The sequence below is a fragment of the Asterias rubens genome, chromosome 15 (genome assembly GCF_902459465.1).
Source record: "Asterias rubens chromosome 15, eAstRub1.3, whole genome shotgun sequence".
Classification (NCBI taxonomy): Eukaryota; Metazoa; Echinodermata; class Asteroidea; order Forcipulatida; family Asteriidae; genus Asterias; species Asterias rubens.
The window spans coordinates 8,510,673-8,528,117 of NC_047076.1; the positions used below are offsets into that span (position 1 = coordinate 8,510,673).

General features: G+C 40.4%; 1 protein-coding gene across 1 annotated transcript in view; it reads left to right on the forward strand.

The window, feature by feature from the left end:
• LOC117299949 (transmembrane protein 198-like) overlaps positions 1–17,445 on the forward strand; it is a 66,380-nt gene that overhangs the window by 18,947 nt on the left and 29,988 nt on the right. Inside the window, exon 2 of the mRNA XM_033783565.1 lies at positions 12,026–12,335. Coding sequence (XP_033639456.1) covers positions 12,128–12,335 — 208 coding nt within the window. The 5' untranslated portion in view covers positions 12,026–12,127. The remainder of the gene's footprint in view (positions 1–12,025; positions 12,336–17,445) is intronic.

Below are 17,445 nucleotides of genomic sequence, written 5' to 3' on the forward strand. Positions count from 1 at the left end.
GCTCCTCAGTTCACTCTCCTGGGATCATTTGGAGCTTCCCAGTTAACTCTCACTGGACTCTCACTCAGAGCTCCTCAGTTCACTCTCCTGGGATCATTTGGAGCTTCCCAGTTAACTCTCACTGGACTCTCACTCAGAGCTCCTCAGTTCACTCTCCTGGGATCATTTGGAGCTTCCCAGTTAACTCTCACTGGACTCTCACTCAGAGCTCCTCAGTTCACTCTCCTGGGATCATTTGGAGCTTCCCAGTTAACTCTCACTGGACTCTCACTCAGAGCTCCTCAGTTCACTCTCCTGGGATCATTTGGAGCTTCCCAGTTAACTCTCACTGGACTCTCACTTAGAGCTTCTAAGTTCACTCATCTGGTATTATTCAGAACTTTCTAGTTAAAAGTAAAAGTTATAGTCATGAGCGACACAACTGGTTCACTAAGCAGGAATTTGCGACTATTTTTGTAGTCAGGGCGGCACGATTAACAGAGTAGTTGAATAATGATAGTAGCACTCGACAAACAATTAATACCAGTCGCACTTAGTAGCCCAGGCTTAGTTTTGAGGCGACATCTCAAAACTTTCCTGAACAACGAACTGTCGTTTTCAATTCTTATGGTTCGGAAAAAGGACTTGGACAATTCGAACCCTTCCAGCCTCGGTTTTAGTTTCATTGATTTGAATGGATATAAGAACAAAAAGGCCGGAGCGCGACCATGTCATCTCAAATAAAATATTTAAGCACAAAAGTTTAAATGATTAGCGACTCAAAAAAGTATAAATGATTAACGGAAACAAATCGGCGCAACCACTCGATCGTCGGCTTCACAGGAGATGTGACTGATTCTGCAAGGCACCCTGGATCTGCAGATGATGACATCGTCCATTTCCTATCAATGATTACAATTGTTGCTTGTCTGCCTACAGACATTCTATCCAGCTGTCATCATAATCCCACGGACAGGGCTATCCTTGAGTTTGCGACCCACATTTTATTTCCATTCAAGGCACAGGAAGTCAACTCAAAAAATAAATGATTTTTTTTTCCATCCTTCTTCTTTTCGGGCAGAAGTGTTAGTTGAAATCTCTGTGGAGTGTCATTATATCATCGTGTCATTTCTGTAAACCAACTGTCTTAAAATTACTTCTGATCGGAAGCGTTGATATTCAACACGATTTCTGTCCCTTGCCGATGTTGACTCATTTCTTTAAAAAAAGGGAATTTGTCTTCAGTTCTTCAGCCATTTAATAAAGTTGTTTTTAATGTTTTGCTTTTGCTTTGAATAAACAAAACAACAGGCACACAATTTCAAGTCTTTATCAGATGATTGTGTTTTAGCAAACTTTTTTTTGCAAAGTGGCAACATGGAGGAAGGGTGGCAATAAGCAGGGAACCACCCTGAAACAATACCCATGCATGGTATTTTGGCTGGTAACTAAGTTTAATTATTGCAGTCACCAGTTTTTCTATTCCGATTTGTCTCTTACTCTTTAACCTTATACCCTCTTAAGTCCTTCATTTCAGCAGAGAGTTTTAATGTACATGTACATGTATTACATGTAATACATGTAGTATGAATGATTCAGAAGGACTGGGGGCCTTAGGCCCAAACAGCAGTTGCTTATCACTGTGTAAGACAGTCCAATCTTATCCAAGTCAAAATGACCATGAGAGTATTGGAGGATTGAGGTCACCTGAGGTCATCTGTAGGCAAGTTGGAGTTCAGGTTAAAAACCAAGTGTAGGATTTGTATGATTTGTTTAAAGACACTGAACACTATTGCTAATTGTCAAAGACCAGTCTTCTCACTTGGTGTATCTCAACATATGCATAAAATAACAAACCTGTGAAATTTGAGCTTGATTGGTCGTCGAAGTTGCAAGATAACTATGAAAGAAAAAACCACCCTTGTCACACGAAGTTGTGTGCTTTCAGATGCTTGATTTCGAGACCTCAAATTCTAAACTTGAGGTCTCAAAATCAAATTCAGGGAAAATTACTTCTTTCTCGAAAACTACGTCACTTCAGAGGGAGCCGTTTCTCACAATGTTTTATACCATCAACCTCTCCCCATTACTCATTACCAAGTGAGGTTTTTTGCTGATAATTATTTTGAGTAATTACCAATAGTGTCCACTGCCTTACATGTCATATTTTAAGGGGTTTTCAACCGTAAAACTCACCGATTACAAAAAGTTTTTACCAGTACTAACCCTCCAGAAAAAAAGTCTGAAATACTGTCCAAATTGACAAAATAGCATTAGTCTTATTTGGAGGATCTTCTAATTTAGAAGATCCCCTAAGTACATTTCCTGTTTAAATTACAGCAATTTGTGCATAAACTCCCTGCCAAACAATTTCAAACACATTTTAAAAGTACAAGACAACCCTAAACTGTTTCTTCGAAAGTTTCTTGAGATTCGGGCAAATAATTTGCTGAGAAGTCGCAGGTCTGCGATGCATCATACTTTCTCTCTTGAGACTGTGACCTTGGGAGGGGCAAGTTACAACATTGATCATATTCCGACAGTTTCTCCCCACTTTGGTTATTCAATTACGCTGTGATAAATGAGGCAGTTTAATTGAATTTCATATTTTTTTTTACTGGTAAGTGGATACCCGGTTGAGCCTGACTGATGTCATCTGGAATAGAGTGAGGTACCCATTGGTACCCGTCCGACTCTCGACATGACGAACTGTCTACTCGAGTTGAGCAGTGTCGTCTGGTTATACTGAACACTGTTCACACTATCAAAACAAAATCCATGGGGATGAAACCCCGGGCAATTCCTGGAGAATTTGAACCACTCCGCAAACCCTGCGTCAGTGTTTACGCTTGCTGAATTTTCCTAGGGGAAAGTGAACACTTGGTTAGTCCATTTGCCGTGGTAGATCATGGATAAAAGTACACATTATAACTTTCTGCATGCAAAGATTTACTCGTCGGCACATTGTTCTCTTTGAAAAATTAAGGTGGACAGTTCAGGGGAGGGGGAAACCAATGCAATGGACCCTTCCAATGAAATATGCTAATCACATTCACGCATGCGTACAGACCCTGTTGGTTGGCAAACGCCATAGAGTTGTGCACTAAGCAGACGCGCAATCGCATGTGCGTCACGCACCCATTAGTCGTGTACAAAACAGCGCGATGTTCCCTCATTTTGCCAACCAAAACGTTAGTGCGCACGCGCTACGTGCAATTTACATATTTCATGGGAAGGGTTTATTGTGAACTCTCACCTAAATGCATTCTTGAGCGATTATGTCCGCTTTTCAAGTATAATTGTAATTAAGTGTAATTGGAATACACAATCTTAGAAGTGTTTTTACTGACATTAACTTTTCTCAGATTCAAATTTTGCGGCATAAAAACTGATCTTTTTACATACTTTTGTAACCACATAACTTCAAAGTGAACGTTTCTCAAATTGCTTTATATATCAAAAGCTACTGTAGGCTTCTAAACAAACGTTATTACTGCAATAAGTTTTAAGAGTAATAACCAAACATCTTTCTCTTATTAAAAGCGTGGACACTATTGGTAGTTACTCAAAATAATTATTAGCATCAAACCTTACTTGGTAATCAGTAGTGGGGAGAGGTTGGTAGTATAAAACATTGTGAGAAACGGCTCCCTTTGAGGCGGAGTAGTTTTCAAGAAAGAAGTAATTTTCCACGAATTTGATTTCGAGACCTCAGATTTAGAATTTGAGATCTCAAAATCAAGCATCTGAAAGCGCATAACTTCGTGTGACAAAGGTGTTTTTTCTTTCATTATTATCTCGCACTTTCGATGACCAATTGAGCTCAAATGTTTACAGGCTTGTTATTTTATGCATATGTTGAGAAACACCAAGTGGTGAGAAGACTGGTCTTTGTCAATTACCAATAGTGTCCAGGGTCTTTAAGAAGATTAATAGAATTGGGTTCTGAAGTTCACTAACCTGGGTTTGGGTCATCTGGATTCTTACGCGCTGCATACTGTACTACCAATAGTGTCCAGTGTCTTTAAAAACATTGCAGGTGCCACAGAAAACCGTGGCTGTGCGCCAAGCCTGTTTTACATGTGTGGAAACATTGCTTTACAGAGACGCGTCACAGCCAGCAGTATAATTTTATTTAAAAAATTAAGAAAGTTGCAGGTAGTGTGTAAAAAAAAAGGAAAGAAAGCCAGCTGCCTATTTTCACAGCTTTGTTGATGTTAAAAGCTGGAACAATCATGTTGGCTCATGATCAATATTGAAAGTGGACATCCGATGTTTTCAACCAGAGGCTGTGTTGCAACGTTGTGTTTATTTATAGAACTTTGTGGGTGACGCTTTGTGACTTTTGATGTTGTTTAGTTTGGTAATGTATGAGCCAGAAAGTGTTTCATCATCGAAATGCTGTGACAGGGTTGGGGGGGGGGGGGAGTTTGTGGGGTAAAGTTGGCTGGGGTGAGGGGCAAATGAGCATTGTGCTCGGGGATCATTTTGGGTGCTGTATTTCGGACTCTATTTGGTCACCGTACATGTACGTTGTACCTGGGTACTCCTAACTGATCTACGCTTATGGAGTTTCTAGAATTCAGTGGTAAGCAGCCAAAAAGAATAAAAAATATGGGCAATGTGGACACCTTTTAAATTGATATTTTACTGTAAATGTGAATGTAAGCCATTTGAAATTCCTGGCTGGCGTCCTTTGATTGAAGGGGGGGGGGGGGTAGAGAGGTCTGGCAAATTGCACCTTCCTCCATGGTTAATCTCGAGTAGTTGTCAAATTTAAAATTCAAGGAATTCAAATTTAATTGGTTAATTGTGATCAAGCACGTCACTGAAAACAACATGTAATCTATAAACACGCAATTGGCTTATTGCAAGTGTAGACAGGTCAACCAAATTTTCATTGGCAATTTCCTGAGAAACTCATCTAGTGTAAACTAAAGGGGCTTTTATGGTAATGTTGAAAACTTAAGAAGGTCTCTGTAGGCTTTCACAATGCAACAGTTACAAGACAGTCAACACAACCCACCAGTCTTTTGTTGTGGTCACATGTGATTAAGACCCAAAGCCAACTCCTGGTTTCACTACCCTCAGTAGGGTGTCCACATGTCTTCATGACCTCCCCCCTTCTTTTGATCAAAACAACTTTTTTGACTCTTGGCCAGAAAAAAGAGTAATTTATTGTTGAAAAAACACCACAAGGCTCTGACTCACCTTAGCTTTGCAGGAGCCCCTTGGAGCCCCAGGGGTGTGTTTGGTGTTCAGGGCAGGGGGATCCAAGGCTGATGTAGGGTCTTCTTTACAAGATAAACACCACATTAGAATGATATTCACCCTGGCTGTGTGATGGCCTGCTACTGATAAGGCAAGTGACTGACAGTCCAACTGTCTGGGGGGGGGGGGGGACTGTCACCCACTAGGGGTTTGTTTTGTGGTTGGGGGTTAAGGAAGAGGCTTGTGTACACTGCTGGGGTCAGTGTTGTAGAAAGGTGCAGTGTAATAAGTTGGGAATGTTGACTGCTTTTTGCTTTTGGCTTGGTGGTGTTTTTCTGCTGTGACCTTGTCATCAGGATTTGAGTTTAGGACCTTACTACCCTTGAAGTAATGCACAGGGAGTTCCTAGGCTAGGATCAAAGGATTGTGAAGGATTGCTCAGTGGATGATGAATGCATGCTGGATGTAGGTTAAAATGTAAGTTGCCTTTATTCATAATTAATGTAATGATGCCTTACTCAGTTGGTGTTTTGCCTGGTATATTGTAACTACGAGTACGGGATAGTAAAATTTGTTCTTCATGTATTGCTTATTATAAAGGCAGTGGACACTATTAGTAATGACTCAAAATAATTATTTGCATCAAACCTTACTTGGTAACGAGTAATAGGGAGAGGTTGATAGTATAAAACATTGTGAGAAACGGCTCCCTCTGAAGTGACGTAGTTTTCGAGAAAGAAGTAATTTTCCACAAATTTGATTTCGAGACCTTGACAAGTTTAGAATTTGAGCACACAACTTCGTGTGACAAGGGTGTTATTTTATTTGCAACTTCGATGACCGATTGAGCTCAAATTTTCACAGTTTTGTTGTTTTATGCATATGTCATGGATACACCAACTGTGAAGACCAGTCTTTGACAATTACCAATAGTGTCCACTGTCTTTAAAGGCAAATTTTACACACATTTGATGTTTTGAACCATGCCATTGTTTTTCTATGTTATACATGGAGAGTACAAGAAACTAGCCTGTGACAACTCATTTCAAAGGTCGAAGCTGTGTTGAAAATCTGGAGCGGTAATGTCCATGCAGGCAGAATAATTTGTAATTGGCAGCTATCAAAATCTGAGCAGCGTTTCTAAGATTAAATCTTTGATTCCCTCTGTGTAAAGGCAATGGACACTATTGGTAATTACTCAAAATAATTATTATTATAAAACCTTTCTTGGTGACGAGTAATGGGGAGAGGTTGATGGTATAAAACATTGTGAGAAACAGCTCCATCTGAAGTGCCATAGTTTTCGAGAAAGAAGCAATTTTCCACAAATTTGATTTCGAAACCTCAGATTTAGAACTTCAGGTCTCGAAATCAAGCATCTGAACGCACACAACTTTGTGTGACAAGGGTGTTTTTTTCTTTCATTATTATCTCGCAAGTTTGATGACTGATTGAGCTGAAATTTTCACAGGTTTGTTATTTTATGCGTATGTTGAGATACATCAACTGTGCAGGCTAGTCTTTGACAATTTACCAATAGTGTCCACTGCCTTTAAAAAACCAAATTCTTTTCTATACGAAGGGAATTGATTCCCAAAATGTTTTACCGTTATCAACAGCTGCAGTGCTTCTTTCAAAAGTATTAAGTGGTCATTAATTTTTGGAGTAATAACCAAAAGTGTACCCTCCTTTTTTAATTTAGAAGATTTATAGAATTTGGTTCTGATGTTCACTACCCTGGATTTGGGTCATCTGGATTCTTACGCGCTGCATACTGTACAAACCCTGGATTTGGGTCATCTGGATTGTTACGCGCTGCATACTGTATAAACCCTGGATTTGGGTCATCTGGATTGTTACGCGCTACATACTGTAGAAACCCTGAATTTGGGTCATCTGGATTCTTATGCGCTGCATACTGTACAATTTAAAAGGTCGCTACAATGCTGTGGTAATATGTAAGGTGCACTTGTACTTGTTATAGACCCTTGCTCCCTCATGGCTCCATGGATGAACCAGGTTCATTAAATTGTAAGGGGATCTATTAGGATCCTAATTGATGGGCTGTGACAGACAACTGGACTGTCACTCCAACCAGCGGGAGGGATACAGTAAGCCTACACTCCCATCATATCCATCCACTTGACATGTCTACTGCACTGGACTAGAGCCTTAAAGAGCCCATTGAGTCTCGTCCCAGAATGAACTCGGGGTATTGTGTGTTTGTTGATGCTGGTCTTTGAAACCCTCCTACTCTTGGAAAAACATTTTCCAAGAGTTGAACAACTGTTTGAAACCATTCAACTGTGTGGTTGTGTGTGGTCGTGTAACTTTACTGAAGTAATTGTGTACATTTGTGTCTACTAATTGACCACATGATTTTACAAGTTGGCATACATTGTCATGCACTGTACAGTAGTTATTTTTAGTGGATCATATTGAATGGTCAGACAGTAGGAGGGATGACTGTGTACTCTGTAAATGCATTTAAGACTTGATATTAAATTGAATCAGTTATCCAGCATTCAAAACCAGCATTCAAAACCATTGGATGATTTTTGAATGGTCAAACAGTAGGAGGGTTGACTGTGTATATAGATGCATTCGCCACATCAAATTGCAGGCTGAGTTTGAATGGTAAGACAGTAGGAGGGTTGACTAGTATGCTGTGTAGAAGTACTTGCACATATTTAACGGTTGACTTATGTTCAAGTGTTCTGTTAAAGTGCATTTAAAAATTGTTGTCGTGAGGGGTCGTGAGTTGTCAGTATTTAGTGCGACCATTCAAATCAGCAGTAGATGATTGAATGGTCAGACAGTAGGAGGGTTTGAAGTCCTGATTATGACATAAGGTACTTGTATCAAGTGTACAAACATTAGCACTTAAAACCCTCCGGAATGTACACGCTGGGGCTTTAAGATTATTTATTGATATATGATAAACTAGCTGCCACTGAAACATTGATTAGGATCTGTGATTATGGGATGGATGGGGGAGATTAGTTTCAATCTGAGAACTCAATTATTGTAAGGTTTTGTCAGAGTCATTGAATGAGTGTATGTAAACTCCATCGCTGTTGCTTGCTGTTTTGATCGCCACAATTGAATGAGTTTAAAAGCAGGTATCTGAACAACAATGAGTGATTGAAAGATGTCAAGTGGTTTTTGGTTGTTATTGTTTGTTTCTGGCTGAGGTTAGTGTTCATTATGGGTTGATATTATATGACTGGTATGCTTTACAAGCCTGCGACTTGAAGACATTATAGCCGAGGTAACCCTGACACTTCCTAGAGGCAATAGACCATAGAGTTATATATAAGAACTAGAGGGCCCACTGGTGATGATGCTTGCACAAACGCGACGGGGCTGCAAGGAGACACGCGCGCCATTCTGTACGCGCGTTGATTATGATAACACGTTTGATTTTTTTTGCTATTGAACGCTCACGCGATGCTGTTTGTTCAACTTACAAAATGGCCGTACAAACACATGCTGTGAGATGGCTGTTTTCTCAACTTAGAAAATGGCCGCCTGGGCGCATGCCGGGGCGCATATATAGGCCACTGCGTCCTCTAGTTCTTATATATAACTCTATGCAATAGACCGATCCATTAAAGCCCCATTGCATATTGACCAATCACAATGCAACAAAGGTCCGACAAATAAGGTCCGACAAATAAGGTCCGACAAATAAGGTCCGACAAATAAGGTCCGACATGCGTGCGCGAATGCTTGGCGCGCGCGCGGCAGAGTTGTGCAGAAAGGCATTGGAGAGGCTCACGTGTCGTGGGCGGAGCCTAATGGATTGGTCTATTGCCTCCATTACTCTGGACATTGCGTGTGTCCCCCTTGAAATGTTGGAAGAACTGCCTGCCATAAGGTTGGCTGGGTTCATGAAGCTGTTTTTTTAAAGCACAGAAAATTGCTTATAGCCCAGAAATCCTTTCTCTGCAAAAATGGGTGACCAGCCAAAATACAAAAAAATATATTGGGCCTACTGTTTGCGACTGGTTCCTGGCTGATTACTGCTTATAACCACTCGCTAAGCACCATATTTTTTTGAGGAAATTGGGACATAGAATGCATCAATACAACCCTGGATTTGTTTTTCTCAAAAGAACCCCTGGCTGTTAGTGTTATAAAAAAACCTGGAATTTACACACACTTGTACAGGCACCATGCTGTGTTACAATGTAGTAGGAATCCGTTCAAAGGATCAAAGGATAGGGACTGTATTTTTGTGGCAGTTTTCGGTTTGGCACAGTTGCAATGTGCTTACAGACGAGCTCTGCGTGATTTGTTTTGATGGCAGGACGACGGTTAGAAGCAAAACAGGACTCTAATGTTTTGGGCTGTAGGATGTGAGAGTCGGACGTAGAGATTATGGGAATACAACACTGTAAGTTTTTGTCTTTGGGCCGTGCATCTGGTTTGGTTTGCGTATGAAAGTGCAGTTCTGTGTTTGCACTTGCAGGGATAAGGTGTGAGCATGAAATTCTTTGGAAACAGGGCCCAATTTCATAAAGTCTGTAAGCACAGAAACTTAATTTCTAAACACAAAAAAGTTTTGCTTTTAAATAGAAACAGTTGGGCCATGATGACTACCAATAACTGCCCTGTGACGTCAGAGAAGCAGAGTCTACTTCGATCTTCAAGCGGTCTCTCACAATGTTTTGTTTCCCCACTGAGAGCCTCTTGTAATTTGTTTTGTTTTGTTTTCTACTTATGTTATTTTGTTTTTCTTGTGAGGCGCTCTGTTAATTGTAGAGCGCCATAGAAATGTTTATTATTATTATTATTATTATTATTATTATTATTATTATTAAGTCAGTGGTGTACTATATTCTAGGGAACATAAGTTTTTGTTCTGCAGTGCTGCAGTTGGTTATTCAACATTCAGCTTTGGTTTTGTGTCACGATGTGATAACGTTCAGCCTGGCGATGATAGAACAGGAAATTTCATTGGACGCAAAATGGATGTTTGTGATGATGGGATTGGATAAGTAAAATCTGAACTTGAACTTGTTGGCTTATTTGCAGACACGCTGTGTACAGGAACGTGTAAGTTGTAATTGAGTTTTAGTTTTGTTTTGACCAACTCTTGATATTGATCAATGTTTGTTTTGGCAACGACGGTTAGAAATCAAGGTTGTTTGTAGATTGTACTTGGCTTGTTTACAGGAAGATGTGTATCTTTGTGAAGTTTAAATTTAGTCTGACATTGGATGTTTGCTGAACGGTTATGCGGGCATACTGAATGCATTTATTTGTGAAATGGTTGTTGGTGTATGTAGGTTGGATGTGAATGATCCCACATGGTTCACTGAGGTATGTACAACCCTTTAAGAATGTTCGTAAACATATTCATGGATTCACTTGAAGGACTCGATAGTCTGATCCCATTTTGATATAAGAAGATTCGGTATTCATTTAATACTGTTACGGGAAGGGATTATGGCAAGATGGCTGTCAGAGTTTGCCTTTGACTTTTTCAGAGAATAGCCAGGGGGGTCAGTTAGCTTGTCATTTCACACTAGTCGGCCATTTTTTTCAGTGGTCCATGTTTTTGGATTCATGTTCAGTACTGCAGTATGGGACTTTGAAGCAATAAGAACAATGTCAGTGGGAGCTCGCAATAAGCTAGCAAGCTGGACTAGTTGGGCGGAATTCTGACTGGTCCTCGGATGTTTAACTGCCATTTGGCCATGGACCACTGATAAATGCAAAGTATACCTTTGGTTTTAATCCTATATAATCCTAAAATTAAATATAGTTGTATACAACAAAATTAACCTGTGAAAATTTCATTTCAAAAGGTGGTCGCATTTTCGAGATATCGCCAACAATCTGGATCCAATACGTCCATGCAGGAAGAACAAACCCTAAGGAAAGGGTTAAAGGAATATTTAAACAATCTGAGAAAAATTACCACGGTAATGCTTCTCAGATTCAAATTTGGGGCATAGAAGCTGATATCTTTTTACATAACCACATCACTTTGAAGTGAAATGTATATCAAAAATAAAGTTCCTACTGCCATTAATTTTAAGAGCGACTTCCAAATGTATTACCTACCTTAAGGGAGAACGCTTGCTGTACATGTCAATGTCGTACGATCCCTTTAAAATCCAACCGTCATCATTACTCATTCTCCATAGTGTACGAGCAAACTCCGTCACAGACCATATTCCTAGCTACCCCCATCTCAGGGGGGCAAAGGGGAACATCCTACCCCCCAGAGATACCCAAAATGCCATGTGGCTAGTGGGGGCACATGGGAAGGGAAGGGGCCAATAAAACCCAGGCCAATCACAGTGATGATTGAGGGATGAAAGTACACATGACATAACTTTGTGGTAATCTGCGTCGAGGCTGGGGGATTAGAACTACGTGTGATTATCCATTAATCCAGGCAGTCTTTCTGTACCCTGCTTGCGATTGAGACATCGGCTTGACAACCCGTCGGTCGCTTAAATTGGACCGAAAATCTGTCGTCAGAACTCAGAGAAACTTCTGACAAATTCTGAAGGTCATTTCTGACGGAGTAATAGTGCCAGTCTTGAGATCAAGAGCTCAAAAAACCTTCAATGGAAACCATTTGTTTGGACTGGTACTGTGAAAGACTGCAGTGTTTTAAAAATTGTTACTGAAGTACGTGTAGATGGTACAAACATCATGTGTTTAACATCAGAAAGTTTGTTTTCATATTGATTATGGGACAAATCTAAACACAACCCTCGTCTGCTCTCTTTTCACGGTTTCAAACATATTCAGGGAATATTTGTTGTAGTCACTAATGAATTTCCCTTTTGTCTATTTGTTCCTTTACCCTCAGACGAGTCCCAACAAACATTGAAAGCAATGAAGATAACGTGAAGTTTCGTTGTCCACGTAACCATCAGGCAAACCTGCTGCTCCCCAACCCCCTTCGTCAAAGATGTCGCAGACAGCACAGACACCCTCGGTTCTCAGCCTTCTGTTGCAGACTGAGTTCAACACGACGACGCTGGTGCCCCCGGTCACACAGACGCCGACCAACCCAGCGCCAGAGTTACCGTGTGATGGCATCAAATATGACTATGAAATCCCGACGGCTGTCGTGTGTGGAATGTGCTTCATATTCGGCATCGTCTTCACATTTTTCGGTAAGTTTAACCACGAACTTTGACCACTATCATAAGCATTTCCAAGCCACCCTGGGCTCAATCTCATAGAGCTGTTTATGCACTTGTTGTAACAAGTAGCTAACCACAAATTACGCTTACCAGAATAAGGTTACCAGCTAAACTACCTTGTCACATGTATAGTTTGTGACTGGTGTTCTGCTCATTTCTGCTGAGCAGATGATTGTTTAAGCAGCTCTATAAAATTGGGCCCTGCTGAAGCCCAAATTTTATAGAGCTGCTTAAAACAGAAAATGTTGGTGAACAAATTTCTGCTAGGCACAATTGAGCACAAAACCAAATTCACAAATTGTTCTTGTGAAATGGTGTTTAGGCTGGTAACTTATTTCTGATTAATTATCTAAATTGTTTGTCTCAGCTAGTTTAGGTGCTTGCAAAAGCAGCTCTATCAAATTGGGCTCAGGCAGTCAAATTAGGACGTGTTTGGTGTCTTACATGTTTATCGTCACATTCTTTCAGTCAATAGCCATATTAGTAAGCAATCCTGTTTACTTGTAAGTGTTTGCAAACAAATATAATTAGTGGCCTGACGTTCCAACCCTAGCAGAGTCTTTCTGTTTGTAACATTGTATTTTATGTCCTTTTAAGGACGATTTATAGTCGGTCGTGCGATGGTCGCGATGATCATACAAAAACACTGTTTGTAGGCCTCAAGATTTCCATCTCGAGAACATCGAGCGAATGACTATCAACAAGCCTTCACTAGTTCACCAGCTTTTTCACAAGTTTAGGGAGAAAAGCTGCCAACCGATCTTGTTGCCACACATTCAGGCATGATACTTTAGGGAGGCAACACAGAAAATTGCCTCCATGCCCCTGGTCCTTGACTTAGTGCCCTTGAAACGCTTTACAGTAGAAATGTATAATGTCCTCATAGGGTGCCCTTTACCAAGGAGAAAATGCCTTGGTGCCCTTGCCCTTTTAAAAACGAAGCATACAGGCCGGCACATTCCAAGTGGTTTCCAGTGGTCAAGTAAAAGGTTTCCTGAGAGAAGGCTCTTTTCATTTCTCAGGACCCCCTCCCTAACTCCGCCCCCCACCCCAACTCCCTCAAATTCACAAATCTTTGTCCTCCAAGCTTTTTCCACCACCACCTATGTACAAATAAAACTGTTCAAGGGTGTCTAGATCTTTTACAGCACACCCTATATGTACATGTATGTGCTACATCAAGGTTGGACTGTCAACAAGTTTGTACATGTTATTAATATTGTCCAGTGTCAGTGGGGTTTCCATAGTTCTGATAAGTTCCAAGGCTGCAGAGGGAACTAGTTTCATGCCCTTCTACCTCCCGTCGAGTTAAATATTTCTTTCCCCACTTTTTTGTGTGTTTTCCACGATTTTTACAAAGTTTTTACCCTCCTCCCAACATGAAAAAGGTCAATGTGGGGTATGTCAATCTTGTTGTGCTTCTTTTTGCACATCACACTGCATGAAGTCTGGTAAGGACTAGCGTAGTCCAACTATCATTGGCTAGACTGAGCTCAGGCTAGGTGAACTAAAGTCAACGAATAGTTTGTGTGCAAAACTTGGCCACAAGCTTTAGTCTTCATCTGCCTCTTGTATTGTGCTGTATTATATGTACATGTACATATAATACAGCACATGTACACTGTACATGTATACGTATACATCGCCAGGCCTGGAGTTTCATATTGGAGAGGGAGAGGGCAAGGCCATTTTCGTCTTGCAAAAGGACACTCCTGTTGGAAAATCTTAAAATCTCTTGGACAACTTTTGAAGGGGCACCAAAGTAAAGGCAAAGACCAGCAGCCGATTTCACGAAACCTTACACAACTGCATAAGTCCACTTGCACAACATATATGGAGCAACTTGCGCCATAAACATTGCGAAAGTGGACCTACGCAGTTGCGTAAAGTTTTGTGAAAACGGCTGCAGGAGCATCAGAGGACATGGCCTCCAAGTAATTCTAGGGGTGCATCACATACATGTAGCAATGTAAGTTTCTACAGAAGTTCATACAAAAAAAAATCAACATTGTCAAAGATGTGATGAAATTCCCCTCATGACTAAATGTAGGTCAGCCTGTCCGTGCCTCTTTTAGGTTTTTACACCAACTTTGCACAGGTGCCTCCAATGTAATAATCCCATGTAAAATCTCCTTCGTCATTTATATTGGCGAACTTCCCTGCCTGGAAGACCCTGAATTGTCACCCTTCCTGTCCACGGCTTGCCTCTGTCTCCAAGGGTCTCTCGCCATTGCCCCCAGGTATTTACCACTGTCGCCTCCAGGTCTGGGGTCCCGGCTCGTTATCACCTAGGCTCAGCAGGTAATCAGAGCAGGTGGACCTGGGGTTTCTTCTAAAGGGGGGGGGGGGCTTTTTGTTTCTCTGGAGAGCTGGTGGATTTGAAAGTCTACACCTGTTATGCTACGTGATCCTAGATTATACTAAAAAATATTCTGAACGTATAGGCACTGGACACTATTGGTAATTACTCAAAATAATTACGAGCTCGAAACCTTACTTGGTAATGAGTAATGGGGAGCTGTTATGGTATAAAACATTGTGAGAAACGGCTCCCTCTGAAGAAACATAGTTTTGGAGAAAGAAGTATTTTTCACAAATTTGATTTCGAGACCTCAGATTCAGAATTTGAGGTCTCGAAATCAAGCATCTGAAAGCACACTACTTCGTGAGACAATGGTGCGTTTCTTTCATTATTATCTCGCAACTTCGATGACCAATTGAGCTCAAATTTTCACAGGATTGTTATTTAATGCATATGTTGGGATACACCAAGTGAGAAGACTGGTCTTTGACAAATTGCCATTAGTGTCAATTGTCTGTAAAGGGAGGATTTGGGAGGATAGTTTTCAGTTTCATCATTTGGTAATATAAATTGGTATTTGACACATTAATACAATGGAGCTGAAATTGTTCATAAATGGCTGAGGGTTTTATGTTAACATAATGTGTCAAATGATTTATTAATACATGCGTTTAAAAAAACAAAGCAGTGAGTTGCATTTTTTGCTTTTTTCCCCCTTTCTTCTTTTTGTTTCAATCTGATTAAGTTTTGTGGCGTGTGGACTAGTCCTGGTTTTGGCAAGATACTCTGACTTTTTTTATTGTGGTTCTACTATAACCTAGAGATCTTAAATGTATCATGGAAGAGTAGGGTGCCCCCCCCCTCTTTACTCAAGGGTAGTCCTAAGTTAGGACAAGCATGGAGCAATAAACTATTTATTGCTCCATGGGACAAGTAACCCATCTAAACTCAAGAACACATAGTCTTAACTCTTTCTGAAATCCACCCCAGGTTTCCTCAGGCTTATGAGCTACAGTGATTGAGTTCATTTATAAAGCATCCTTGGTTCGTTACAAGAAATACAAAAGACCACTGGACTTGCCTTGTTTGGACATGAGTGTACTGGCCAGGTGTTAAAATCCTTGATCTTGGGCCTTTGATCCAGGATCCAGTGTAAAATTCAGCACTAGTATAGTACTAATTACATAGTTTTCAGTGATTGATTTATGGAAGATTGCTGATTTATTTAGAAATTCATTCCAGGAGTAGACTGACAAGTTTCAACAAACATTGGTGACCACAGGTATGCCACAGTGTATCCCTTTCACTAATTCCTAAACACAGGTGTTTTGGGGTTTCATATTTCTGCGAAAAAAATCCCAAGACTTCATCCGAAAATCAAAATAATTGGCAAATAATTAAACCAAATCCTTGGGGGTAGGGTTCTGTTTAGGTAAGGGCAATGTTTATTTTGAAACAAATAGCTAGGCTGTATTTTATTAACTTGCTTTGCATAGACCACTTCCAAAAAGAAAAACCTTATGAATTTATATACAATGGTATCAGGGTTTGGTCTTCTGGAGGTTGCTTTAGACCTCATGCTTTGACGTCATCCAGCCGCCATCTTATAGGAAAAACAGTGACTAAACAATTGTAGCCCACAGATTTGTACATGCAGCGCTAAGTATTGGCCAATGAACAACCTCCTTTTGACCTGTAGGTGAGGGCGCCCTACTGAAATGATGTCATGTGCATCAGGTCTATACAGCAGCTTGACCCAAAACATTTCTCATGACAACTGTCTCTACAGTCTGAGGAATTAAAAGTTAAAGGGAAGTACACGTTTTCTTATTGTCAAAGACCAGTCTTCTCACTAAGTGCATCCCAACATAAGCATAAATCAACAAACCTGTGAAAATTTGGGCTAAATTGGTCATCAAAATTGTGAGAAAATGATGAGAGAAAATCACCCTTGTTAGACAAATTTGTGTCAGATAGGAATAAAAGACTTCTATCTGGAAGTCTTTTATTATTGTTTTTAGTGAGAAATTACCTCTTTTTCAAAGTCTATACTACATGTACTTAAGAAGGAGCCGTTTCTCACAATGTTTATAATCAACAGCTCTCCAATGCTCGTTACGATGTAAGTTTTTAAGTTAAAATATGTTTTGAGTAATTACCAGACGTGTAACTTCCCTGTAAGTGATCATTTGTGGCCGAGCAAGTCATTGTAACAGATAGCAAAAAAAAATAACCCGCAAATGGTCTACATGTACTGTACTGCAAGCCCGTTGCCTAAAATGTGCACTTTGCAGTAGCACATAATAATCCGTCTCTCAAAATAGCAAGATAATGGATGTTGTAGGGGGTGACATCGGTTAATTATCCGTCTACCAGCAGGTGGATAATACCGTTAATGATGTTTTAATTACAACCTTGGCAGGGACACATTAACAATTTCTTGTCTCTTCGGTTTACTGAAAGCAGACCTGTAATTACTCCGGATATTTTCACTGATTGCCCGTTAATTTGGACACTGTTTAAATTGTTTGGGGTTACCGGCTGCTAATTACAGGATTTGAACCGGCTCCAGGGCACAGGGTACACATGCGCAGTGGTTTAGTGGTTAACACATCTCTTACAGATTGAGGGGATTGTGGGTTCGAATCCTACCTGCGACTAGCCTTTGTTTTTGTTGTCCCCCAAGAACTGAGTAGGCCTATTAGTGTACAGTGCTTTAATCACGTAACCTTAGAAGGGTTAAAACAGTTATTATTATTTTTTAGAGAAACAAAGACA